This window comes from Portunus trituberculatus, chromosome 36, assembly GCF_017591435.1.
Source record: "Portunus trituberculatus isolate SZX2019 chromosome 36, ASM1759143v1, whole genome shotgun sequence".
Taxonomy (NCBI): domain Eukaryota; kingdom Metazoa; phylum Arthropoda; class Malacostraca; order Decapoda; family Portunidae; genus Portunus; species Portunus trituberculatus.
Genome location: NC_059290.1, coordinates 1906725 through 1934224, shown reverse-complemented (window position 1 = coordinate 1934224; position 27500 = coordinate 1906725). Strand labels below are relative to the sequence as shown.

Sequence of the window (27500 nt, the reverse complement as noted above, 5' to 3'; positions counted from 1 at the left end):
GCTGATGTCTTGATGATCCTCCCTATCCCTTCCCCCTCCCACCGTAACCCAGTATGACCCAGGCGCCGAGGTAGGTCATTGAGATGCAAGATAGCCAAGGTGTGGAAGTGTGCAGGTGTGGAGAGCAGGTGTGGCTTTGTCCTGTGAAGTTTTTATGGTCGTTTCATGGCGTACTGCTTGTTTGAGAGCGATTCTTTTCAATTGTTGTCTTTTAAAAGTTGCAGAATGGAGTTTTCTATTTTTTTTTTTTTTTCAGTCCCTTATACAGATGACATTTTTTCTGGTGTTTTTTATTACTCATCTTTGCTTCTTTTTTCCTCAGGTAGGGAGTTAGTGAGGCGGTTCACACATTTGTATCTTCCTTTTCTATCATTTTTTTTTTAGTGCCTTATACAGATGACAATTTTTCTAGTGTTTTTTATTACGCATCTCTGCTTCTTTTTTTTCCCTCAATTTGGGGAGTTACTGGGGCGAGGTGATTCACATACTTGTATCTTCCTTTTCTCGTTGCAGAATGGAGTTTTCTATTTTCTTCATTTTTTTCCAGTGCCTAATACAGATCCCATATTTTCTGGTGTTTTTATTACGCATCTTTCCTTCTTTCTTCCTCAGTTAGGGAGTTAGTGAGGCTGTTCACACACTTGTATCTTCCTTTCCTCGTTCAATTTTAAGAGAGTCACGTGAATGTCTCGGAAAGTTATCGCGGTATTTTTCTGCATCATTCAATTCCAGGAAGTTGTTGAGGTGACTTGATTCCATTACCTCCACTTTGCATTACCCGCCATAGCTTCATTAAGTGCGACTGATGCGCTACACTGTTCTTTGTCGCTTTGTTTGTCCTCTCACCCTTCACGACGATACAGAAAAAACCGTACATAATCATTACCCATTAAACAGACAACTTCTTAAAGCAACGTTATTCATGTGGGCAAACTTAATCGCAAAATGATAAAAGGGACTGAAGAAGGAAATTATATCAAAACTTGTCACATAATTACTGTGCTTAGGAAAAATAGAAGACTAATTAATTGAGAGAAAAAGATGAACATTCTCTGATAGAATTGCAAAATAAAACGAGACAATGCGACTGTTGAGGAGTAAATGGTTTTATACTAAATAATCATAATCCGGATACGAAAGAAAAAAGGGAAAAGAATTGATGGAGCGAAAGCAAAAATTAACATTCCCTTATAAAATCATAAAACGACGCGAAACACTACGAGAAACCACCGATGAGTGAATGAGTAGTATTGAATAGTTCTCGGCCACGCTGGTAATGTTTCGTTCACACAGGAAGCAAATAATTCACTTGGTTTACTGATAGGCACAGGTAATCATTTTTTTTAATACCATGTGGGCTTTTCACGGTAATTTCTGGGCTAAAGGCAATACTTTTTGTGGTACCTCCTATCTGAAAGCCCACCCGCTAGGAAACCTTTGCCCCGAGTGAGGAAGCCCAACCCACACTCGGACCGTGGACAGGATTCGAACTCGTGCGCTTGGCGACCCCTCGGACCCCAAAGCACGCATGGTTCCACTGTACCACGGAGGTAGGGAAGGGTCTCGCTGCTCAGGTAACCAGGTAAACACGCTACTCAACTACTAATGGCGCGGTAATTAGCTTCAAATTGTTAGTTTTGTGTTACTGAAGCAAAAGTCTACAATTTTTTTTTCCTTATTTTTATTTTCATGGATAAGAGGCGGGACGTGCTGGAATTGTTCTGTGTGGGAAATTTGTTGTTGATTTAGTAGTAGTAGTAGTAGAAGTAATAGTAGCAGTAGTAGTAGTAGTAGTGGTGGTTATAATATTATATTAGTTATAATAGTAGTAGTGGTAGTAGTAGTTGTTGTAGTACTAGTAGCTGTTGTTGTTACTGTTCCTCCTGTTGTCATAGTTACTACTACTACTATTACTATCAATGATATTAATAATGATACTGCTACTATTACTACGACCGATTATCATAGTAATAATGCTAATAATAATAATGATAATGAAAATGATAATAATGTAAATGATACTACTACTACTACTACTACTACAACTATTAATAATAATAATAATAATAATAATAATAATAATAATAATAATAATAATCACCATCATCATAACAGTAATACCACCATTAGTGTTCCTTTTAAGCTAAAATTGATTACGAAAACATTTATTTTCATGAAACATACATCTCTCTCTCTCTCTCTCTCTCTCTCTCTCTCTCTCTCTCTCTCTCTCTCTTTCCAACCCTTTTTAGTAATAACATAGACTAAATTTCGACTCGCTGAAAAAAAAACTGTATTATCGCATGCCAAATATCAATCCAGCTGCCATTATACAGGACGTAAATCCCTACTTTGCAACTGTAAATGGGGGAAAAATACATGCAAGTTAATGCTGTCGTGTTTGAGGCCGGCAGCACATTAGCTCTGCACACCAAATGTTTTTCCCGCTGCTGTGGTTTGTAGTTTGCTGCGCCGCCAACCCCATAAAACGGCAAGGGGTGCGAGGGGGGAATTTGGCGCGCTCCGACAGGCTGAAATTTGAAACGCTATACAGTCCGCGTTACTCACAGTCCTCTGATTACCCCGCCAATTATCAACCCTCTAGTAATTACGTGTATGATTGCTGATGTAGTGACTCGTTTCCAGCCACATGTTCGCTTCTCTTACTCCTGCAGCCTTAGATGACCTGCAAGATGTGTGTGTGTGTGTGTGTGTGTGTGTGTGTGTGTGTGTGTGTGTGTGTGTGTATGTGTGTGTGTGTGTGTGTGTGTTTGACTTTTTTTCTAGTTACTTATATCTATTGCACTGATGTTACTTGTGTACAATTAGTTTTGTTTTTCTCCTGCAGCCCCGGACGACCGGTAAGGATGTGCGTTTTCATTTTTTTTATTTTAATTAATTGTTTCTTCCAATACAGTGTGTCATTAGTTTTGTTCTGTATTGATACGCGTCTGTGGTTTGAGCATATATACTCTTGCATAATAGAGTTCGTTCCTCATCCTCCTGCAGCCTCAGATGACCTGCTAGATATGTGTGTGTGTGTTCACTGTTTGATCTGCTGCGGTCTCTGACGAGACAGCCAGACGTTACCCTACGGAACGAGCTCAGAGCTCATTATTTCCGATCTTCGGATAGGTCTGAGACCAGGCACACACCACACACCGGGACAACAAGGTCACATTTACATCCCTTACCTACTCACTGCTAGGTGAACAGGGGCTACACGTGAAAGGATACACACCCAAATATCTCCACCCGGCCGGGGAATCGAACCCCAGTCCTCTGGTTTGTGAAGCCAGCGCTCTAACCACTGAGCTACCGGGCCGGTGTGTGTGTGTGTGTGTGTGTGTGTGTGTGTGTGTGTGTGTGTTGTGTGTCTGTGTGTTGCTGTATCTCATCCATTGACGTTATTTGTGTATAATTTTTGTATTCCTCCTACAGGTTCAGATGACCCGCAAAAATGTGTGTTTTCATTCTTCTTGTATTAATTAATTGTATTTCTCACTCCAACAAAGTGTATAATTAGTTTTGTTTTGTATTGATACGCGTCTGTGGTTTAAGAATATATACTCTTCCATAATAGATCAAATTATTCCTTTCCCATGTCGCCGCCGCCACACTCACTGTCTCACTGACTGACTGGATGAATGAATGAATGACAAAATATCGCCGTGTTTGTTTTGTATCTTCCCTAATGCAGGTGGCGCGCTGGATTCACTTTTGTTTCCTGTGAAATGCGATAGAGAATTACCCCGGACATACTGTTGACGTTTATATATGTGTGGGTTTGTGTGTGTGTGTGTGTGTGTGTGTGTGTGTGTGTGTGTGTGTGTGTGTGTGTGTGTGTGTGTGTGTGTGTGTGTGTGTGTGTGTGGTGTTGAGAAATAAGCGGTAGGGGCTGTCACTCCTCGTCTGTAGAAATCAAAGGTGTATTTAATATTTCAAATGAGAGAATATTTTAAAGAAAGTTAAGGGTTTGAGTCTGAGCTACATATTCTTTCGTAGCTTCGTGGAAAAGTTGTTTTTTATAATATTCCCGTCCCATTGTCACTCTCCCGTCACAGGAACGCGATGGGTGATATTTCAGATGGTATTGATGGCCATTCTGTCGTCGAGGAATAAAAACTAAAGATGTATTGTCCATTTTTCATCCCTCTGTCTCACTCCTTGTGCTCTGACGTCCGCCCTTTAACTCAAACCTTTAATTGTAATACTCGGGAAAAATACTTGCAAATATCATTACTTTCATATTACTGTCATTGCTCTCAGAATTGTGGAGGGATTTTATGAAAGCTGTAATTAGGCATCTCATCAATTAACGTGTTTTTTTTTTTTTTTTTTATCGGTGACAAATATCTGCGTTTCTCGTGCATGAATATTTAATGGAGGCCAATATTGTACCAGCTAAAGCTCCGATGGAAGTTAGTAGTGAGAGAACAAGGGATGAGGGAGGAGCCACTTCATTTCTCTAATGGTCTTAGTTCGATTGGTGATCTCTTCAAGGAGAGTGAAGAGCGATAATCGAAGCGTCAGAGAAATATAATGCTGGTTCTTCATCTCCTCTTCTCTCTCTCTCTCTCTCTCTCTCTCTCTCTCTCTCTCTCTCTCTCTCTCTCTCTCTCTCTCTCTCTCTCTTCGATAATACATTAAAGTCAAGTCACTTTCATGGGTTTCATTTTTACTTTACAGCTTATTCCAGAAAATTCACTGTTAAATATTTTCTTCTTGTCGAAAGTTACATGATATTTTTAAGAGTATATATAGTCATCGTGATAGTTGAAAATTGGCGAGACACGTTCACGCTTTGCTATTCTCTGGCCAGTTTCCAATTATAGTGTAGAAATTAAACATCACCTGCATTTATCACTGATTGCAATTAAAGGCAGGCAGGAGGAAATAAAATCACCTTCTGAGAGTCATTCCTTCAAACACGCCAGCACTGTTATCGCGATTCGTGGGAACTGTACTTGTAGCGTTGACCTGTCGCGTATCTGACTTAAAGGGTTGCTGGGCCCTGATTGATGAAGGAATGAAGCGCACACAGTAACGATACACGCCACGTCAAGTCACGGACAGCGGAGCAACACAGAATGGCCAGACAAGACGACACCTTCTCCCAGACAAATCAATGTGTCATTCTGGATTCCTGTCAAGCATTAGGAGTGAGAAGAGACAGCAATCAAGAACAATAGAAAATTTCCACACCATCTTTTGTCGCGTGTCAATCTATCTTCTCAATCGCTCTGAGGTGAAGTAACTTTTTATCGGAAGTTTTTTTTTTTCTTGACTATTTTCTATAAATTTAAAGTTGAATATTTCATTTTTTTTTTAGAAAAGAAAAATATTTCTTGCTGTTTCTGTATATAAAGATGAAAAGCCCGCTGTTATTTCAAGATTCATCATTGTATCTTCAAAACCCGAATTGCACTTCATAAATCTTCTTGCAGATCAAATAAACTACATTGAAATAAGAACTACTCGCCATCTCATGAACAACCTTCGTTATTCTAATATCAAAATAAACTGAGGAAATACGTGCTGATTTTTTCTTCCATTATCATCAGAATAATCCATGTCTTTTCTTCTCACAGGTCCAGAAAAACCACGCTGAATATTGTCTTATTTTCTCAGAAAAATAAAATCTAAATTAATTAATAAAAAAAATCAATGAATACTTTTTTTCAAGACAAAAAACATTCTTTCCTTTTCACAAATTAAGAAAAATCCCAGAACATTTTTTTCTTTCACCTTAAAAGAAAAAATGAATGAATTCTCCTTTTTTTCCAGGTCAAAACAGCCAAGCATCGTGGGTCTGGCAGGCGAGGGGGCATGGCGACGCCCGGCTGCCACCTCGAGACGTCATGAAGGTAAAGGAAAATCCATTCTTTCTTTTTTCCCATCCGTGTTTCCCGTCGCTTAGTGCCAGACAGACACCGTTCCCCGCGACAGCATTACACCGGAATGGAAGGTGGACGGCCGATCGTAAAATGAGTGCTATCTTATCCGCAACAGCTGGTCAGTATCGGAAAAGTTATTGTACCGCACTCGCTCACCCTGTTCATGTGCGTGGCGTGCAGCGTGCGTGTGTGTGTGTGTGTGTGTGTGTGTGTGTGTGTGTGTGTGTCGTAACTCAGGTGTGAATTATGACCGAGACAAAGTAAATAAAACAGGAATCAATATCTAATAAAACATGAGAGAGAGAGAGAGAGAGAGAGAGAGAGAGAGAGAGAGAGAGAGAGAGAAGGAATTAATTTGGCGGCGTGTAAAGCATATTCCTGCTCGCCCGGTATTTGCATAATTCTGTGGTAATGTAATGCAGTGTAAAAATCAGGATCACACGCCACCTCGCGCTCTGCTTTCCTCGGGGCGGTGAGTGGCGCCCGCCGTGTGTCACCAGCACGCCGCCCTCCTGCACACCACTGACTCCACTCTCGCTGACTTACTCACCGAAAGCTGGTGAAAACAATATTGAATCTTGAACTCCTAATATTTTAGAGGTGTTATGAAATACAGTTTTAGTTGAATTACGAGATTTCGTTAGATAAGATTATAGAAAATGTTTCGGTTAAATTAAGAAATTTTTGTCGGTAAAAAAAACTTCTAGTGACTTCAAAAGCAAAGAATGGTGGAGAGCGCTGATACTTTATCTTTGTGACTTTGATATATAATGGAAGATAGAATCTTGCCTTGGTTACATTGAAAAGCTTCCTTTCATTAAACCGAACTCTGGTGAATCTCAAAGCGCAAACTGTTGAAAAAATATTCGTCACTTATCTTGGTGACTTTTAAATGTGACGGGAAATAGAAAAGGTTAAATAAAGAAACCTTGTGAAATGAAAGGAACTCGTGGCGATTTTCAAGGAGAGAACTTAAAGTTTAATCTGTGTGACTTTAAAAGAAGGAACAAACGTGAAGTTTGTGGGAGAACATTGATGAAAAATAAATATACAAGTAAGTAAATTAATAGATAAGAACATGATTCCAAAACAACTAAAATTCATTATTTTGATATTCAGTAAAGGAAAACGAAGGAATAACATACACAGTCTTATCCCGGCGAGTCTCAAATGGGGAACATAGATGGAAAGAAGAAACAAAGAATTGTAAATTTTCAAAGGAACCAAAAAGAAATTTTATTATTTTGATGACTTTTAAGCGACAATTATTTAAAAGTAGATTATTCCACATCCTTTACGGAAAAAAAACTTCAAATGAAAGCAAATAATCATACCTCTGTGTTTTTCAGAGAGATTAATAAAAAGACATCTTATCCTCGTGACTTTCTACGGAAAACTAAAAAAAACGGACCTTATCAATAACTGTCAAAGAGAAAATTGATAAAAAAAAAAACCTAACATGCTGTTGACTTCTAAAGAAAAGCGAAGATTAAAGAAATGATGTTGTTATGATAACTCTCAAGGCAAGGACATGAAATAAAGAATAAAAAAGAGAAAAGTTTGTCGTACTAAAGTCATTTTTTTTCAACACGTAAAGGGAGCAAAAATTCTAAACATAAATCATGTAACTGACACATAACTAAAAGAACAAAGATAAAAACAAAGGAAGGAAAAGAAAGTTTATCACCTGAGTTTATGTATATATCTTTTTTCTCACACGCAAAGAAAGCGTGAAAGTTCCATAAGTCACGTGATATCTTATTGTCAACGCGGCTTGGTGCTGAAGACATGATGGTGACGGTGTTTGTGATGATGGTGATGGCGATGGCGATGGTGGTTCTGGTAATGGCGATGGCAATAATAGCTGTGGTAATGGTGATGGTGGCTGTGGAAATGGTGATAGTGTTGGTGTTGGCAGTGAAAATGATGATGATGGTGGCCGTGATAATAATGATAAAGCTGAGTGGTGAAAATTATGAGTGGTAATGGTTTCTGAAATGTCAGCTAAGGAAGGGAAATATTCGGTGAGCACGTGATGTATTCCTAAGAGAATATATTTTTAGAGGAAAGAAAAAGAAATTGAGCAGAGTGGCATTGGAAATACTAACTGATTTATCAACGAAAGGAAAGACGAAAAGACAGACCAACGAAGCGAGTGATAGGAAGAGGAACATAATCAGACCAGAAACAAGACAAGCGAAATAACAAGGCGAATATGAGACGAAAACCTTTGACAGCAAAACACCAGTTGTCTGTAATGGCAGCATCTCAACCCTCGCATCCAAACACAGTGTACCTTAATTTTAAGCATTCTTCCTTGATTTCAACGCATCCTGCCACTCACAACCTCGCTACCGCCCAACGCAAGATATGATATGATCGCCTTCACTTCAGTAACTAATGAGAACACGTGCCTGAATTTCACCTGTTCTGTGTCGCGATATACGAATAATTAACACCTTCAGTACCCTGCCGGTACTATTTGGCGATTTTATATAGCTTCAGAAATTTTTGGGGATTAAAATAGTAAGGACTCTGGCTGTTAATCGTCTGACCGCCATAGACCCTTTCTAATGCACAAAGAAAACGTTGAACAATACCCAAAAGTTATGGTAAAAATAGTTCTAAGTATTGATATAATTAAACGTATGGCGGGAATTGGAATGTACGACTCTCGGTTACTCAGAAAATGGCTTAGTAAGAAATTTATCTCAGTAGTAATGTGAGTGTGATGTAATCTTGCTGACGTGTCTTTGTTTATTTAGCGAGACACGTGACGGAGATGAAATGCTACACACGCATGCACACACACGCACACGCACACACACACACACACACACACACACACACACACACACACACACACACACTCTCTCTCTCTCTCTCTCTCTCTCTCTCTCTCTCTCTCTCTCTCTCTCTCTCTCTCTCTCTCTCTCTCTCTCTCTCTCTCTCTCATTACGACTCGCAAACCTACCAGAAGAAATGCACCTCGTTTGTATGTTATCTTGTCCCGAGTAATTACCAGCGAGAGAAAAGAAAAAAATGAAGAAAATATGCTTGAGTTTTCTTCCACTTTCCTCTTTTTTTCGGTCCTCGTCAGTAAGAAATTAGCGGAAAAGTACAAAATGATGAGATTCGCTCGTACAGCAAAACGCGCCCAGGAAAAGATCTCTGGCCTTTAATCATCTGTAGCCTGAGGAAAGAAAAGGAGCGATGATGTAAAAAAGAAGTTATTATTCTCACGCCAAGAGCGATTAAGTTACCTTTGTTCAACAGTACTGCGGGAAAAAAAAAAAGTAAAGGAAAAAAGGGATGAAAAAAAAAAGTTTGTGGGGGAGACGGGAGTGAGAGAGAGAGAGAGAGAGAGAGAGAGAGAGAGAGAGAGAGAGAGAGAGAGAGAGAGAGAGAGAGAGAGAGAGAGACAGTGATGGCAAGACAAAGTAAAGTTAATAATGTTTTGCAAATTGAATTGTGCTAAATCTTTGATGCGGTTACACGCACGTACACGTACACGTACACGCACGTACACGTACACGCACGTACACACACACACACACACACACACACACACACACACACACACACACACACACACACAGAGGAAGTTGTTATTTTTGTGAAGTCAATTAATGAAAGTCGTAATGTTGCCTCTCTCTCTCTCTCTCTCTCTCTCTCTCTCTCTCTCTCTCTCTCTCTCTCTCTCTCTCTCTCTCTCTCGCTCATATGTGACGGGAGCCAAACTTGAACATTAGAAAATAAAAGAAATAAAATAAACACACTCTTGTCTCACTACCAGAAGTTAAGAAATAAAAGAAAGAAAATAAATAACTAAAATGGAGACGAGTTCAATTCAGGATGTGTGTGTGTGTGTGTGTGTGTGTGTGTGTGTGTGTGTGTGTGTGTGTGCGTGTGCGTGTGTGTAGGCGCAAACACGCTGATCACCTGGCCCCTCACGCCCGGAATTAATAGGCTCTTAGACCAGGTGTGATCCATGGTCCCCTAATTACGTAGCAGGTGACTTACGACTTCCACTACCTATCAAGGCTAAGGAGTGTGTGTGTGTGTGTGTGTGTGTGTGTGTGTGTGTGTGTGTGTGTCTCTCTCTCTCTCTCTCTCTCTCTCTCTCTCTCTCTCTCTCTCTCTCTCTCTCTCTCTCTCTCTCTCTCTCTCTCTCTCTCTCTCTCTCTCTCTCTCTCTCTCTCTCTCTCTCTCTCTCTCTCTCTCTCTCTCTCTCTTTAACAGTTTGTAATTTACTATTTTCTTACTCGGTAATTAGTAGTGTCTCATAATAGTAGTTAAAGCAATAGTAAAAATAATAATAATAAAAAATAATAATAATAATAATAATAATGATAATAATAAATATGAAGCAAAACACATCAAATTCATACGCTCACCGATTTTGACCCAATGCTCCGAGTCTTGCAGGGAACATAGGCAGGTGATCCCACCGCTGCCACCACATATTTCGGCGAGTCCTCCACGATGTGCGGCCCGGGGTCAGGCGTGGGGGAGGCCATGGGCACGGGGATCGGAACCTTGAGGTCATTTCGCCTTGGGTCAATGCGCACTTTGGTGTCCACGAGTGATGGTTTGTCTGGAAGCAGGAAAAAAGTGGAGGTTATGTTGATTCAGGTTAGGTGTTCATGTGCTTAGTGGTGTATCATAAAGAGGTAGATTCAATTTCCACGGTCAGGTTGAGTGAGGTTAGAAAAAGAGTGGAGGAAATTAGAGTAGTCTTACATGCAGACCGAAATTATGTGTTATGTAAAATTAGTTTAAATATCATAGTATTATGTTGAATTTCCACGGTTAGGTTGGGTGAGGTTAAGAAAAGAATGGAGGAAATGAGAGCAGTGTTACATGCAGAACGAAATTATGTGTGTTATGTAAAAGTAGTTTGAATTTCATATTATGTGTATACTTGCCTACAACAATAGAGACTTGACTTCAGTTAGCTTTGGTATAGTAAGGTAAGGTAAGGTTTGGAAAAATTGGCAGAAAATGAGAACAGTGTTACCATTCACTACAGATTAGTGTCTCATGTAAAAAGTAACTTCAATATCCGCCTTTCCTTTGTTACTGGGAAGAGACGTGACTGTATTTAGGTTAGGTTACACTAAGAAAAATGAGAGGAAATGAGTGTAGTGTTCGATGCAGTACGAACTCGTGTGTTATGTAGAGGTGACGTGAATTTCCATGTCTGCTGTGCTACTGGGAAAATACGTGACTGTGAGAGTTAAGTAAGAGTGACAGCCACAAATAACAGTGATGTAGACTCGGACTGTAATCTATGCAAACGTTGTGAAAGTTGTAAATTAATAAGAATATAGATATTACATGCAGGGAAGAGAGAGAGAGAGAGAGAGAGAGAGAGAGAGAGAGAGAGAGAGAGAGAGAAAGAGAGGAGGGAGATGGGGGAGGGAAAGGGATGACAGAAGAAAAAGGCAAGAGGAAAGAAATGGAGGAGGAGGAGGAGGAGGAGGAGGAATAAATGGAAGGAAGAAAGGAGGAAGTTAATGAAGAAAAAGAAACAGACAATGGGAGAAATGGATAAAGTTGGGAGAGAGAGAGAGAGAGAGAGAGAGAGAGAGAGAGAGAGAGAGAGAGAGAGAGAGTTATTATTTTTAATGAAACTAGCCATAAGTTTTGGTTCAAGTTGAGATTGCGTGTGAGTGTCTGACAGTTCTCTCTCTCCTTCTCTCTTATTTATCCTGTCGTGAATTTTAATCCCGTCATATTATCGTTCATGCGCCCACACCCACCCACACACTGAGAGAGAGAGAGAGAGAGAGAGAGAGAGAGAGAGAGAGAGAGAGAGAGAGAGAGAGAGAGAGAGAGAGAGAGAGAGAGAGAGAGAGAGAGAGAAACGTTACGCAATTATAACTTGGTCACATGTTTGTTTATATTGGACATCAAGTTGCCTCATCCATAGCGTGGTTACAACCGCTTCCCCTGCGCCTCTAAGACAGATATATATATATATATACATCCATGCATATACATACATACATTCGTACTGTGTGACGTGGGAACGAACACACGTACGCAAACTAAAAGGAAAATTGTATTAAGTTTGCAAGGGTACTCTCTGTCCCTCAATCTCGTGTGTGTCTGTGTGTGTGTGTGTGTGTGTGTTTCCTTGAAGTTCCACAAAGTCCAGCAGATTAAAGTCCGCTTCTCGCTACACGAATGCTTTTTTATTGTTACTGCTGTTCTTGTTGTTATTGTTATTGTTGTTGCTATCGTTCCTCTGTTATTGTTGCTGTTGTTGTTTTTAACGTGGCAGTTGTATTGTTCTAGTCTTGTAGTGGTAGATAAGGGAATGTTGGCGGTAATAATTCTATGGGTATTTGTAGCCGTGGTTAGGAATATCAGTTTCTTTCTTGATAATGTAAATATTGTTATCGATAATAGGGATAGTTTCCGTGGCAAATGGAGCAATACTAATCTTGCTAAGGGCCCAAGTAATGATATAAGTAGCGTCAGTATCAGTAATGGTTCTCGTGGTGATAATACATGCCTATTACCTTAATAACAATGATACAGGTTACACGAGGGTTCGTATTATCAAACTTTTGCATTTCATCAAGACCAAGTGGAAGTTATTGTGGTTTTAAAAGACAATTCAACAAGCTATACTTCAAGTTGTTTGGAGTTTTAACCCCCTCAGAACTGGGACACATTTTTGCCGTGAGGTTTGGATGTAATTAGACCATTTTTTGGACATTAGTAAGAGTCTATGGAGGTCAGAAGACTAATGGCCACAGTTTTCACTATTTTAATCCCACACATGAGTGGCTGAAGCTGTATAAAATCACTAAATAGTAAGCAGAATGAATATGGAAACGCGTCCTGATACTGAAGAGGTTAGATGACATTTTCGTGAATGCATTGATAGTGGCAGAGATATAGACGTCTGTGTAGTGAATAATATCAAGGTGGTAGTGGTGGTGGTGGCTATGGTGGTGGTGCTTTATTTCTAGGTAAAATCCACCTTCATGGCTGGTATTGGGAAGCGAGACCATACCTTTCTGCTGTGTTTGCTTCTATGATATGTTTGTTCAAGATGTTTGCTCGCTTCCCTTGTATTCGTTCATGTTGTTAACTCCTTGTTGAACCGAGTGTAAAAGTGTTGGTTGGGGGCATATTTGACGTGTAAGTGCAGAGAGAGAGAGAGAGAGAGAGAGAGAGAGAGAGAGAGAGAGAGAGAGAGAGAGAGAGAGAGAATGAACGAACAAAGAAAGAAAAAGAATAGAAAATAAAGGAAGAGCAAAAAGAGGTGTTTTAGTAGTAGTAGTAGGAGGAGGAGGAGGAGATGGAAGAGATGGTAGCGGCAGAGTAGGAAGAATAGGAGGAAGAGGAGAGGAGGAGGAGGAGGAGGAGGAGGAGGAGGAGGAGGAGAAGGAGGACACACAAACTAGAGAACAAGAAGTGGGAGGATGAAAAGTGAAATAAAAGTGGAAGAAAAAAATGAAAAACACACACACACACACACACACACACACACACACACACACACACACACACACCACCCTTAACCACCACCATCGTGACCTACGTTAAATAAATAAAACCAAGGGAAACTATGAAGAGCACAGGACAGAAGGAAGCATAAAACGGAGAAAATCTTTTTGGCACACTTCACTTTCCGTTTCCTCCTCCTACGTTTTGAGTCTTCCTATACGCTTTCAGTCTCTTCTCTGTCTCACTCTCTATCTATCTATCTATCAGTCTTTCAGCAGCAAATAAAGGACGGAATGAAGTGAATAAGTTTCCCTGATGTCTTAGTAATGGCACACGGAGGAACGATCAGATGGAAAACAACTAATATTTGCACCAACGTGATGCGGCGGGGCTGCTGGAATCCCTCTGGCTGGTCATGGGTTGTTAGGGCTGGCAAATGAGAGAGAGAGAGAGAGAGAGAGAGAGAGAGAGAGAGAGAGAGAGAGAGAGAGAGAGAGAGAGAGAGTGAGAGAGAGAGCCATAGCAATTTCCAGTGTGGATATAAACACATGCAAGCATTTGCCTAACCGAGTGTGGTGTGTGTGTGTGTGTGTGTGTGTGTGTGTGTGTGTGTGTGTGTGTGTCTGTGTGTGTGTATGGATGCGTGGATGTTGCCTTTTTTTTTTCTTCCACTTTTATTTCACTTTTCATCCTCCCACTTCTTGTTCTCTAGTTTTTGTGTCCTCCTCCTCCTCCTCCTCCTCCTCCTCCTCCTCCTCCTCCTCCTCCTCCTCCCTCTTCCTATTCCTCCTACTCTGCCGCTGCCATCTCTTCCATGCCTGTGTGTGTGTGTGTGTGTGTGTGTGTGTGTGTGTGTGTGTGTGTGTGTGTGTGTGTGTGTGTGTGTGTATGTGTGGGTGTGTGTGTGGGTAGGATGGGGTGGATATAGGCATGCAGGGCCTTCCTCTCATATAGGCCTATAGACTTTACCGGCTTCCTGCAACCTCCCTCACCGGCTCATGGTCTTCAGATGTTCCTGTGTACACTTCACACTTTTTCACTTTTCCCAGCCGGTGAAAGAAAGAAGATCAACAAAATTACGTCACGCTTAGATTCTTGGCATTCCCCTCACCTTTTTTTCCCTCTCTCTTTCTATCCCAGTCTCTTCACTCTTTAATTCCTCCACTCAGGTTTCCAAGGAGCCCGTTTGTAGGTAAGGCTCGGTTCTTCCTACCTTGAGTAAACACCGCCAAGCAATTAGGAGATATAAAAAGCTCCGGGAAAAGGACTATTTTACGAACTAATTGACCCGTAGTGGCTTGGCGGCGGCTCTGGTGGTGGTGGTGGTGGTGATGGTGGTGGTGCTGGTGGTGGTGTACGCGTTAGTTCCAGATGAAGAAAGATAGAGTTAGTTTCATGTGAGAGAAAGTACAGACGCAAAACTTTTTTAACTATACATTCCTCTTTGTGTGTGTGTGTGTGTGTGTGAAAGCTCTCTCTCTCTCTCTCTCTCTCTCTCTCTCTCTGGCAGTAGTGGTGGTGGTGGTGAGTCCAGTGTTGGTGCGGGGGATATGGTGATGCGGTGGTGGTGGTGGTGATGGTGGTGGAGGTGGTGGTGGTAGTGGGCAGTAAGAATTTTGGTATGTGGTGGTGGTTGCTAATGCTAGTTGTGAATGTTTGCTTACTGCAGATATTGGAGAGAGAGAGAGAGAGAGAGAGAGAGAGAGAGAGAGAGAGAGAGAGAGAGAGAGAGAGAGAGAGAGAGACTACTAAAGGAAAGAGAAATAAAAACAGTAAGAAATTTCTGAAAACTCACACACGTACACACAGACAGACAGACAAGGCAGGCAGACATAGGAGGTACTAAAGGAGGAAGAGGAAGTGGGCAACAAAAAACGAGCAATGAATATCTGGAGGAACAAGGACGAGGCTGAATTTGTTACCTAAAACAAAAAAGTATATATAAGTAAACGTTTTTTTCCCTCCTGTTTTCCTCTTTGCTCCACAACCAAGGGAAAAAATATTTATATGGTCATTTTCAGAGGCATACATTGTGCTGAAGAGAGAGAGAGAGAGAGAGAGAGAGAGAGAGAGAGAGGGAGAGGGGTGGAGGTAGCAGATGTCTAGGTAGAAAACTGAGGTTACGCAGCAAGGGCGAAAGAGTAAAGCTTAAAAAGAGGAGGAGGGAAAGTAAGCGAACATAGAATCGACTTCTGATATTAAAATAGAGAAAAACAATATAAAGAAATTATTGAGAGAGAGAGAGAGAGAGAGAGAGAGAGAGAGAGAGAGAGAGAGAAGCATATAATTGAATGAGAAAATGAGAACACAGGACAACAATGAAACAAAAGAACAGGAAGAGACATAACATAATGAAAAGATGAATAGGCAACATTGAAGAAAAATAATAACAGGTTTATATCCCCAAGAGACACAAACGTAATGAGAACAAGAGAGAGAGAGAGAGAGAGAGAGAGAGAGTAACAGTATTAAGGTTCAAATCAATACTGGGTTATATTTCCTTGCGTGGTTGCTTACTTACCGATGCAGACGACGAGCAGGAAGATGGGGCACGTGAATGACCTTTGACCCAGCATGGTGAAGGCCACGAGTCAGGTATGCTGGGTCAAATCCGGCTTCTCTTCGTCCAGGTTAGTATCTCGTTAGTTATTTTATGTCGACTTGTGATTCTCTCTCTCTCTCTCTCTCTCTCTCTCTCTCTCTCTCTCTCTCTCTCTCTCTCTCTCTGGTAAAAGATATTAATGTCCACTTTTGACCTTTCTATCTTAATCTTTCTCTCTCTCTCTCTCTCTCTCTCTCTCTCTCTCTCTCTCTCTCTCTCTCTCTCTCGTCTTTGGGTTAGGTCGTGATGTGAAGCGTATCACACAAAAAAATCATCCCTTCACATTTTTCATCTTTCTTGTTCTTCCTCTTTTTTCCAGTTCAAATTTTCACTCGACACTGCGCTTGGGAATCACTCTTGGTCTTAATTTCCCACTTTTTTTCCAATCTTTCTCACTTTTTTCACCTTCGTATGAAAGTTTTCGTTAAGCTTCGTTCATCATCAGACATAATTTTCCCTTCGTTTTCTCTTACTCAAATATTTCCGGTCTTTCTTTGTTTTCGTCCCCTCATCCGGCGCAGAATCCGTATATATCCGCTCTGAAATCCGACTCAACGAATGCCTGTCCTCTGTCCGATAAGAGAAGACACCTGATTGGTCGTGGGCGTCTCCTTCCCTCTTACGTCATCACTGTTTGATAAGATGATTGGACAAGAGGATACTGGAAGCGAGGCGGGGAAGGGCGCGATAGAAGCGAAGAGAAGAGGTAAAGAGCAGAGGAGGGGGATGAAGGGAGGTAAGGAGGAACGGCGGAGGAGAGGCAGTGGGGGAGAGAAATGTGACACGGAGCAAGAAGGAAGAGGATTGGAGGGAGGAGTGTCAGGAGAGAGATAGAGAAAAAGGAGGACCTGGAAATGAGGGAAGGGAAGAAGGAGAGATAAAGGGGAGGCAAAGGAGATGAAAGAAAATAAGCAGGGAAGATTGGATAAACATTGTGATTTTACTTATTTCTTTTCTATTCTTAACTTTGGGAACGTTTATTGTAATGAACTGATATAAAATGAAAGAATTAGCGGATTTGTAATGGAAGATAATGCTGAATGTAAAAGGAGATGAAAATAAAGAAGGGAGAGATAAAGGGAGGACAAAGACGATGAAAGAAAAGGGAAGATATTGGAGAAACATACGATTATGTGTAAATAAGGAAATCTTTGTTGTGGCGAATAGAGGAACACTGATGAAACTGAAAGTGGGATGAAGGAAAAAAGGACGAATAAATAAACGTGAGACAAATATTAATAAAAAAAATAATATATAAACATAGATTTTTTTTTTGCAGTTTTAGTAATATTCATTGCAGTGGATAGAGAAACAGCAAAATATATAAGAGAAAATGAAAGAGGAACAAGGGATAGATAAAAGAGAGACGAAAAGAATGTAAAAAGTGTCGTTGGATAAACACTTTATTTTGTACACTTTTGAAAAATCATTTATTCTCGCGGATAAAGCAACAATGGTAAAACTATTAAAAACTAGAATTGCTGGGCGCTAAAAACACCTCCTATTCCACATAGCAATAAAGGGAAGTATAAATAATTGCCGCTAACGAAGTCACGCTTAAATAAATAAACATCGTGATGACAAATGGAAGCGAAAGAAAAAAAAATAGAACAAGCGCATCGCGAACGCTCGTTTCATTCGTCGTGTTAATTAAAAATGAACAGCGAAAAGAATCCTGCTCAAAATAAACCGAAGCTCTGTGTGAGGAAAATGTTTTAAAAAGTTCATGAATTGCAATAACATTTAATAAAGCAAAAGATAGAAGTGTAAATAACCTTTAGAAATAAAATCTTATGATAAAAGTAACCATTAAAGTGACGATAAACTAACATTAACCCTTTCATGACTGCAAATTTTTCCCACAATGCAGTGCAACTCTTCAGACTGGCTCTTTTTTTCTTTTTTTTATAATAAAGCATGTTGACAAGTTCTGTGGCATAGAGACTACGATATATATCTCTCTCTCTCTCTCTCTCTCTCTCTCTCTCTCTCTCTCTCTCTCTCTCTCTCTCTCTCTCTCTCTCTCTCTCTCTCTCTCTCTACAGTTTATCAGTCCAATCTCCTCTCAGTGTTCCCAAAAGACGACCAGAGCAGTGAAATATTTAAACGAATGTCAAGATACAAAATGGAAACCAAAAAAAGAAGTTACCAGAGACATTGTAATATTGAATAGAAATAGATGATGAAGATTATAATTACATAAGAATGCTATATGCTACATTGAACATAAACAAACGCATGTAATAGAACCGAGGAAAACCAAGTAAAGGATCAAAGATAACTAAAATCTTCATGAGGAATTTCAAACAATGTACAGAAGTATGAATGAATAATGAAAGTGAGAAAGTTATAGCAAGGAAATGAAAAGTAATAAGAATAAGAAATTAATGAGAAAAGAGCGAAGTAAGAAAATGACCTCTTTTCCAATAAAATGCCCATATCTTCCAATTTAAATAGACATGAAATAGATATTCACTTGCAAAACAATAAAAAAAAAGTAGAATAGAACTGTCACAAAAAATGAAACACGGAAAAAAAAACGTTCAAGAAAAAAAAATAAGTTTGAAAATGAAAGTGGAAAAAAAAATAAACTCTTGGAATAAAATAAATTAATCCAAAGAGAAGGAAAGAAGTGAGGTTCGTAAATAAGAAAGACAGCAACAACAAAAGAATGAATAAATGAGCAAAAAACAAGAACCCTGAGCTAAAATAAACTCAAATGAATAAACAAAGAAAGAAAATCTGAAATAAAAAAAAGAAAGTGGAAAATAGAAAAAAATTAAAGAATACAACGAAAAAGTCCTTCAATCAAGTAAAAGAAAGAAAAAGAAGACAAGAAAGACAAAAAAGTAAAAGACAAAAAGGAAAAGATAAAAAAAAGTAAAAGAAAAAAATAAGAAAAAAAAAATTAGTCAAAAAAAAAAGAAAAAAAAAGAAAAGAAAAAAAAGTGTGGAAATGAACAAATGAAAAGAGTCCCTCGAACCAAGACGAAAGGAAAAACACTTCAACCAAAATGAAAAAAAAAAAATGTAACACCACTGAAAACAAACACTGAGGAAAGCAAACCAAAACAAACAAAGCATTCATGAACCCAAAAAAAAAGAAAATAAACACAAACCTCAAAAATAATAATGTGAAACCACTTAAAAAAAACTGCGGCAAGCGAAACCTTAACAAAAAAACTCATGAAAGAAAATAAGAAATAAACTAAATTAAATAAGATAAAAAAAAAAAACAAGAAAAAGTTGAAAAAGAGTGAAAAAGAACACTGAAGCAAGCAAAGGAGCCGAACAGAAGACACGGAGGAAGGGAGTCTCATAAACCAGGCAAGTCTCACTAAACTGGAGTCTCGCTTAATAATAAACCAAGAAAAAGTTGAAAAAGAGTGAAAAAGAACACTGAACCAAGCAAAGGAGCCGAACAGAAGACACGGAGGGAAAGGAGTCTCATAAACCAGGCAAGTCTCACTAAACTGGAGTCTCGCTTAAACTCATTACCGGAAGGCTGTCGGTAGCATCTCCATCAGCGTGGAAACACCTTCACCTGCCGCTACTACCCAATCAGAACGTGCCTCCACCTGTAAACGGCTAATTAAGGCATCAAGCCATCGGGTCAGGATTAATTATCACTCGACAGAGACGTTTAAAGCAAGAACTTGATACGAAATGGAGGAGGGAGCGAAGTAATTACATGGAAAGGCAGAATAAGCAGTACTGCGTGTAGACAGGGACAGCGGAACAAGTGGACAGGCAGGAGGTATATGAAAACAGTAGAATAAAAGTAAAATTGACAGAATAGAGGAGAGAGTGAAGTAGTTAGATGGACAGGGAGAATAAACAGTAGTATATACAGACCAGGGACAGTGGGACAGGTAGACAGGCAGGCGGAACACAGTACAGAACAAAATAGACGGAATGGAGGAGGGAGCGAAGTAAACAAAAGGAGAAGTTAAGAGTAATAAAATAAAATAAATGCATACAGAGAGGACAAGTAGACAACAGGATAGAGGATAGAAAAGGACAGTTAAAAAATGGATAACAAAATAAACACAGACAGAATCCGGACAAAAAAAAGGCATAGAAGTAAGAGGACAGATGGAGACAGAAGGAAGGAAGTATAGGATCAATAGAGAGAGAGAGAGAGAGAGAGAGAGAGAGAGAGAGAGAGAGAGAATAGGATAAACAGAGAGAGAGGAGGACACAGAGGACAAAACGAGACACAGATAAAGGACACATAAGACGGAAGACACAGAAATAAAAGTACAAATATAGACGGAAGGAAAGGAAGAATGGGATAAACAGAAAGAGGAGAGAAAGAGAGAGAGAGAGAAATAAGAAGACAGATAGAGACAGAGCCATAAAGGAAGAATAGGATGAATAGAGAGAGAGACATAGAGACAGAGAAGGACAAAGACACTGGAGCAGATATAATGGAAATGAACACACGAACGGCCACGCAGTCTTAGTTTGTGTGATATTGAAGCAGATTGCAAAGTTTCAAGTGTGGTATTTCCAAGCTGAATCGTTGTTAACAGAGAAGTCTCGCCGATCTGGCAACAGCGACAACAAAATCTGGCCCGGACGGGAATCAAATCCGAATTCCTGGCCAAAGCTCAACGTCCCGGACCAAGTCAACGCCAGGTGGAGCAAACGAACGCACTCCCTACACTTTTTGATGGGGATGTCACCGCCCACTTGTCTCATCCCCTGCAAAAAAGTCTTAGGAAATATTTCGTTGTTTTGTGTTTGTTTTGGCCTCGGTGTTCGGTTTGCTGTGTTGATTGTTTGTAATGATTTATCTGTTTAATTGGTGTGTTTGTTTTTTTGGGGTGTGTTTTGATCGCTTCACTGGCTTGTTACTGAGGGCTTAATTCAATCCACTTCTTTGTTGTTGTTGATGTTGCTGTTTTGTTTTGTTTTGTTTGTCGTTGTTTGTTGTTGATGGTGATATACTTGTTGCTGTTGTTGTTGATCATGTTTTTTTTATACTTACGTTGTTTTACTGCTTATCATCATTATCATTATTGTTATCATCAACATTATCATTACTGTTATTGTTGTTGTTGTCGTTGTTTGTTGTTAATGTTGATGTTATTTTTGCTGTTTTTGTTGTTTATGTCGTTTTATTAGTCATTATTATTAGTAGTAGTAGCAGTAGTAGTAGTAGTAGTAGTAGTAGTAGTAGTAGTAGTAGTAGTAGTTTCAACATTATCATCGTTATTGTGGTTGTTGTTATTGATGTTGTTATTGTTATTGTTGCTGACGCTGTTGGTGTGTTTGTGAGTGCTTTGTGTTATTGGTCGTATCTCGGGACATTTTCAAATTAATTTGTGAAGGTGATCTTTTAATCCTTTCCAGTAATACACCCTTAATACTCTCTCTCTCTCTCTCTCTCTCTCTCTCTCTCTCTCTCTCTCTCTCTCTCTCTCTCTCTCTCTCTCTCTCTCTCTCTCTCTCTCTCTCTCGCTCTTTCTTTCGATAAAGTTTTCAATACTTGATGAAAACATTTGAAATCGAATACAAAGCACGAGGTCGATTCAACGTGTATCGAATTATTCTCTTTTGTTTCGTTCAATTTTTGTTTCGACCAGTTTGCAATGTAAACAATAGAATTCACGAAATGGTGTAGGTCTTGCTGGGAAATGAGGTGAAGAAAGGCGAGGAGAGAGAAGAGGAAGAGGAGTAAAAAGGCAGTGAGGAAGAGCAGAATGAAGAGAAGGAGGAAGGAGGTAGAGAACTAGTGGTCATGTTAGTAAAAGGAAAAATAGAATAAAAACAGTGAGGAAAAAGTAAGAGAAGGCGACATAAGAGAAACGAGATTAGTGAATAATTAGAAGAGATGATAAAGGGGAGGGGAAGGAAGCCAAGAGGAAAAGAGAGATGGAAAGACAGGGGACAGATAGACATAGACAGATAGACAGACAAATAGACAGGGACAGACAAGCAGAGATAGACAGGAATGGAAAAAATTGACAGTGGGGTGAATACGCATTTATTCTCTCTCTCTCTCTCTCTCTCTCTCTCTCTCTCTCTCTCTCTCTCTCTCTCTCTCTCTCTCTCTCTCATTTTTGCTCATTAACTCCCCTTTTCTCCCTCCCTATTCAAGCCCAAGTTACTACCTGCTCTCTCTCTCTCTCTCTCTCTCTCTCTCTCTCTCTCTCTCTCTCTCTCTCTCTCTCTCTCTCTCTCGTCCACTCTACTTTCCCCGTACAATGATTATCAAATGAACATCTGCCAAAGCCTATTACGCCATCACGGTTTGAAATTATACTCATCCTTATTGAATTTATCCTCCTCTGTTGAGTTTATCCCTTCACTCTCTCCCTCCCTCTCTCTCTCTCTCTCTCTTTCTCTCTCCTCCAACGTCCTTTTCTCTATCTCGAGTGGTGATTTAACTCTCCATCCCACCTCAAGTCACCTCACGTCACTTCTCCTCAACCTCCATCCCTTACGTGCTAAATTTCTCTCTCTCTCTCTCTCTCTCTCTCTCTCTCTCTCTCTCTCTCTCTCTCTCTCTCTCTCTGAAACACGATTGTACATGTTTTTTTGTTTTTTTTTGTGTGTGTGTTTGTCTATGGTTTATTGTACATTCTCTCTCGTTAATGATTTCTGTTTTCTTTGCGTTTGGATATGATGTGTGTGTGTGTGTGTGTGTGTGTGTGTGTGTGTGTGTGTGTGTGTGTGTTCTCTCTTTGTTCTGATTCTCCGTATCTGCCAAACTGAGATTTTGAGTTTGCTTTCCTTCTTAGCTCTTTCCTCTTTTTTTTTTTTTTTTTTTTGTATTTTTCTTTCTCTTATTTTTGTTGACATTATTGTTGTTTTCCATTCTTGGTTTGTAATATTGTGTGTGTGTGTGTGTGTGTGTGTGTGTGTGTGTGTGTGTGTGTGTGTGTGTGTGTGTGTGTGTGTGTGTGTCTGTTTGTGTTTCTATTCATTAAGGAGGATTATGATGTTTGCCATGTCCCCGCCACCCTCCCCCCCACATTCTCTCTCTCTCTCTCTCTCTCTCTCTCTCTCTCTCTCTCTCTCTCTCTCTTAGGAATTTCACTTCGGTCTTTTGTATGTATAACGCTGCGCTAAAAAGAATGACAAGAAAAAAGTTTGTGTGAACGAAACTAAATAAAAAAAAAATTCTATGAAAACAAACGACACTAGAAATTAGATTGTGAGAAAAAACAATGATTTTTTTTATCTGGACGAAATGGTTTGGGGAAAAATCACTTTATATAGACGTTTGTTTTATTTGAATTGAGGCACCCAATAGAGAGAGAGAGAGAGAGAGAGAGAGAGAGAGAGAGAGAGAGAGAGAGAGCAATACATACACACACACAGATTTACAAATAGAAAGACAGACAAACACTCAGATTAGTAGAAAGACAGAAATAACGGAAAGACAGACAGACAGACGGACAAATAGAAAACGAGAAATGGGAACAGAGACACGGAGAAAGCAAAAAACAGAAACATCTAGTATTACAACACACACACACACACACACACACACACACACACACACACACACACACACACACACACACACACACACACACACACACACACACACACACACACACACACACACACACACACACACACACACACACACACACACACACGTTGCATCTCCTTGAAAAGACAGCCGGTGCAACACTCCATCTATCACGCTCGGCCATTCGTCATGAGGGGGAATGAATAGCACCAGTACAAGCAATCATCGCAGGAGAACGCCTCTCTGGGCCTCATCGCGTGACCCGTCAGCATGTTATGGGGTCAGGCGTGGATCACGGAAATTACACGCCGCCGTAATGCAAAAGTGCGTGGAAAAATAGTGAGGGAAAAAGAATTGTTAGAGAAAGAGAAATGTGTACCAAGGTTGAATGAGAGGAGGAGAGGAAGTAATACCAGTGATAAATGTTCGGGAAGAGAGGTGAATAAAAGGAGAATATGAGGAGTGAGACAAATAGAAGGAGTAATACCATTGAAAACTGCTCGGAAAAGATTGAACAAAAAAACGGAGAATAAGAGAAATGACAGAGAAAGAGAGGAAATGATAATAACAATGATAATAATAATAATGATAATAGTAATAATAATAATAATAATAATAATAATAATAATAGTAATGATAATAATAACTGCTGGGAAAGCAAATGAAAGCAAAAGAATAAAAGGAACGAAAAAAATGGAGGAAGTAATGCTAGTAATAACTGCACAGAAAAGAAAGATGAAAAAAAGGAGAAAATAGACGAAGAGAAATATGAACCAAGTTTGTTTCAAAAGATAAACAAAAAGTGATGCCAATAAAAACTCCTCGGAAAAGAGAAAAATAAAAATCTGCAAAAGCGAACTAGTATGTATAACAGAAAATAATGCAATGTAAAAACTTCGGAAATGAGAGAGCGAGATGATAAATATAAAGGAAAAACTGATGGATAATGTGAGAAAATTAAAAGTATGAGGCAAGATTAGAAAAAAAAGAGGAAAAGATTTCAGAGAATATAGACTAACGCAACAGCAGAGAGAGAGAGAGAGAGAGAGAGAGAGAGAGAGAGAGAGAGAGAGAGAGAGAGAGAGAGAGAGAATTAAAAATACTTTGACATTCACACGAGGAGTGATGTGAAGTAATGGCATAATTTACACATTAATGGGATATCTGACATAGATAAAGGACAAAAAGATAAAAAAAGCAAAAAAAAAAGATGGAACGTAAGATAGATAAAAAGAAACACACACACACACTCACACACACACACACACACACACACACACACACACACACACACACACACACACGAGGAGGAATGTAAAGGCTTAATGAAATAATTCCCACGGTAATGGTAAATTAGGCGAAATTTGAGAATAAAACAGAATGAAAGAGAAAAAAAATTACGCTGTGTGTGTAAAATAATGACCAGGGATTGTGTTGAGCTGTAAAGAATACCTGAAACGAATGCAACTTTGCCCAAAAAAAAAGAAAAAGAAATCTGTTCTTTTTTAATACATTACTGAAGTATTAGGTGGAATTTTAACTCCAAATGTTAGAAATGCGTTGGTTTTGTTGGGATATGTATTCGGAATCTATTGTTTTACCTTTCTGATAATCAATTATAAGTTTTTAAGGTACTTATAAATTTTTCTACATGTATGATTGCGTTTAATCCCTTCAGTACTGGGACGCATTTTTACCTTAACTTTTAAGTATTATTAGATGATTTTATTTGCATTAGGAAGGGTCTGTAGAGGTCAGAAGATTAACGGTCAGAGTATTCACAATTTTAATCCCTACATAAGTTTCTGTAGCCGTATAAAATCACCAATTAGTCAGTAGAATAAGTGTAAAAACGAGCCGTGGTACTGAAGGGGTCAAAGTTTAGTACAGTGGGAAGTACATACACATTTTTATACATAAGATTGAATTTAGATTTTAGTTCACAGTGATATGAATGCGTTGGTTTTTATGGGAAATATGTTCTAGATTAATTATTTTACCTTTCTGATAATCAAGTATAAGTTTTGAAAGTACATATATATATTTTTTTTACGAATAAGATGGAGGTTAAATTTTAGTATATTGATATGAACAAGTTGGTTTTGGTGTGATATATGTTCGGGATTCATCATTTTACCCTTTTGAGAACAAAGTATAAATTTTGAAAGTGCATATATATATTTTTTTTATGAATAAGATTGAGGTTAGATTTCAGTTCAGAATTATATGAATAAGTTGTTTTTATGGGAATTATGTTTGGGATCTGTTATTTTACCTTTCTTATAATCTAGTATAAGTTTTGGAAGTACATACACATTTTCATACATAAGATTGAGTTTGAATTTTAGAATCTTGATATGAACAAGTTGTTTTTGACGGAAGATATGTTCCAGATTCAACATTTTACCCTTCTGAGAATAAAGCATAGATTTTGAAAGTATATATATATATATATATATATATATATATATATATATATATATATATATATATATATATATATATATATATATATATATATATATTTTTTTTTTTTTTTTTTTTTTTTTTTTCATGAATAAGATTGAGGTTAAATTCTAGTTCACAATGATATGAATGCGTTGGTCTTTATGGAAATATACCCTGGATTCACCATTTTACCCTTCTTATAACTAAGTATAAGTTTTTAAAAAAGTACATACACATTTTATACATAAGATTGAGTTTGAATTTTAGAATCTTGAGTTTGAATTTTAGTATATTGATAAGAATAAGTTAGTTTTGATGGGAGATACGTTCGAGATTCATCATTTTACCCTTTTGAGAATAAAGTATAAGTATTCAAAGTACATTTTCATAGATAAGATCGAGTTTAAATTCTAACACATTGATATGAATAAGTTATTTTTGATGGGAAATATGTTCAGTGTCACTATCAGTTTAGAAAAATCAACCTACCTTTTTCTTTACGTAAGTGTAGTATTAGAGGCAATCTTAGCTCAGAAAGTTATGAATAAGTTAGTGTTGATGGAAAATGTGCACAAGATCTATTAAAGGCTCGTCTGATATTCAAGTATTAAGTTTCGAGGGTTTGTGTTGTTTTTGAAAAAGTATCAAGGTTAGAAAACATCGTGGATTGGATATTTCTACAGTACTTTGGTATGTTGAACTTCATTAGCTCAGGTAAAGGTCGTAGAAGGTGAAGGTACGGAAATGTTAAGGTTCTGTGTCTACTAAATCTCGGTTGTTGTTGTTATTTTTGTACGAACGAGTGTAAATTAAGAGTTGATTTCCTAGAGTGACGTAAAACTCTTCCTTCATTTGCTATGTACGAACGTGAGTAAAGTATATGCAACTGTAAGGCATTTCATTGATTTTGTATTATATATCAGGAAGAAGAAGGAATGTTTAAAATTGAAGAAGATTAATGGAAAGGTTCAGTGACGTTGATTCTCTCTCTCTCTCTCTCTCTCTCTCTCTCTCTCTCTCTCTCTCTCTCTCTCTCTCTCTCTCTCTCTCTCTCTCTCTCTCTCTCTCAGGTTTACTTTATACAGTGTTATCCTTTTTTCATTTCTTTCTTTTTATTCAGATGAAAGAAAGGATTGTGTAACAAAAATCAAAAGATCAAAGGACAGAGGAGAGTGAGTCAGGCAGTATTCCACATTTTAATATTGCACATGCTACGCCGACGGGAAAACAGCAAAACGAAAATGTGTTCAGGGAATAAATGTAAAGGCAGAGTCGTGAAACAATACGATAGGAAAAATAAATTAATGAAGAAAAATATCGAAGCAGGTTAGTGATAATAAAAAGACATGTGAGTGAATAAATAAAGATAAGAATGAAAGATGTAAGGAGTACCAGTGAAGTGACCGACACCAGAATGTAAATGAACTGAAACTGAAATGAAGACAAGATAAATGCAGAGACATGAAAAAAAAATGGATAAATAAAGACGATGAAAGAAAAGTAATGAGGAAAGAGGATAAAATTGATGATAAAGCAATACAAGATAAAAAAAAATGGGGAAATAAAAAAAAAAAAAAGAGATCAGAGCATTGTGAAA

The 27500-nt window shown here is 38.6% G+C and overlaps 1 protein-coding gene across 4 annotated transcripts in view; it reads right to left on the bottom strand.

Moving 5' to 3' along the window:
- LOC123513538 (Down syndrome cell adhesion molecule homolog) overlaps positions 1 to 27500 on the bottom strand; it is a 75150-nt gene that overhangs the window by 40012 nt on the left and 7638 nt on the right. For 2 of the 4 annotated variants that reach the window (XM_045270768.1, XM_045270770.1), the window contains exons 2-3: positions 15886 to 16596; positions 10295 to 10494 (exon numbers count right to left, since the gene is read on the bottom strand). In XM_045270768.1, the coding sequence (XP_045126703.1) occupies positions 10295 to 10494; positions 15886 to 15940 (255 nt within the window). In that variant the 5' untranslated portion in view covers positions 15941 to 16596. Of the gene's footprint in view, positions 1 to 10294; positions 10495 to 15885; positions 16815 to 27500 lie in introns of all 4 variants that reach the window. The other 2 variants (XM_045270769.1, XM_045270767.1) reach the window with 2 other exon arrangements.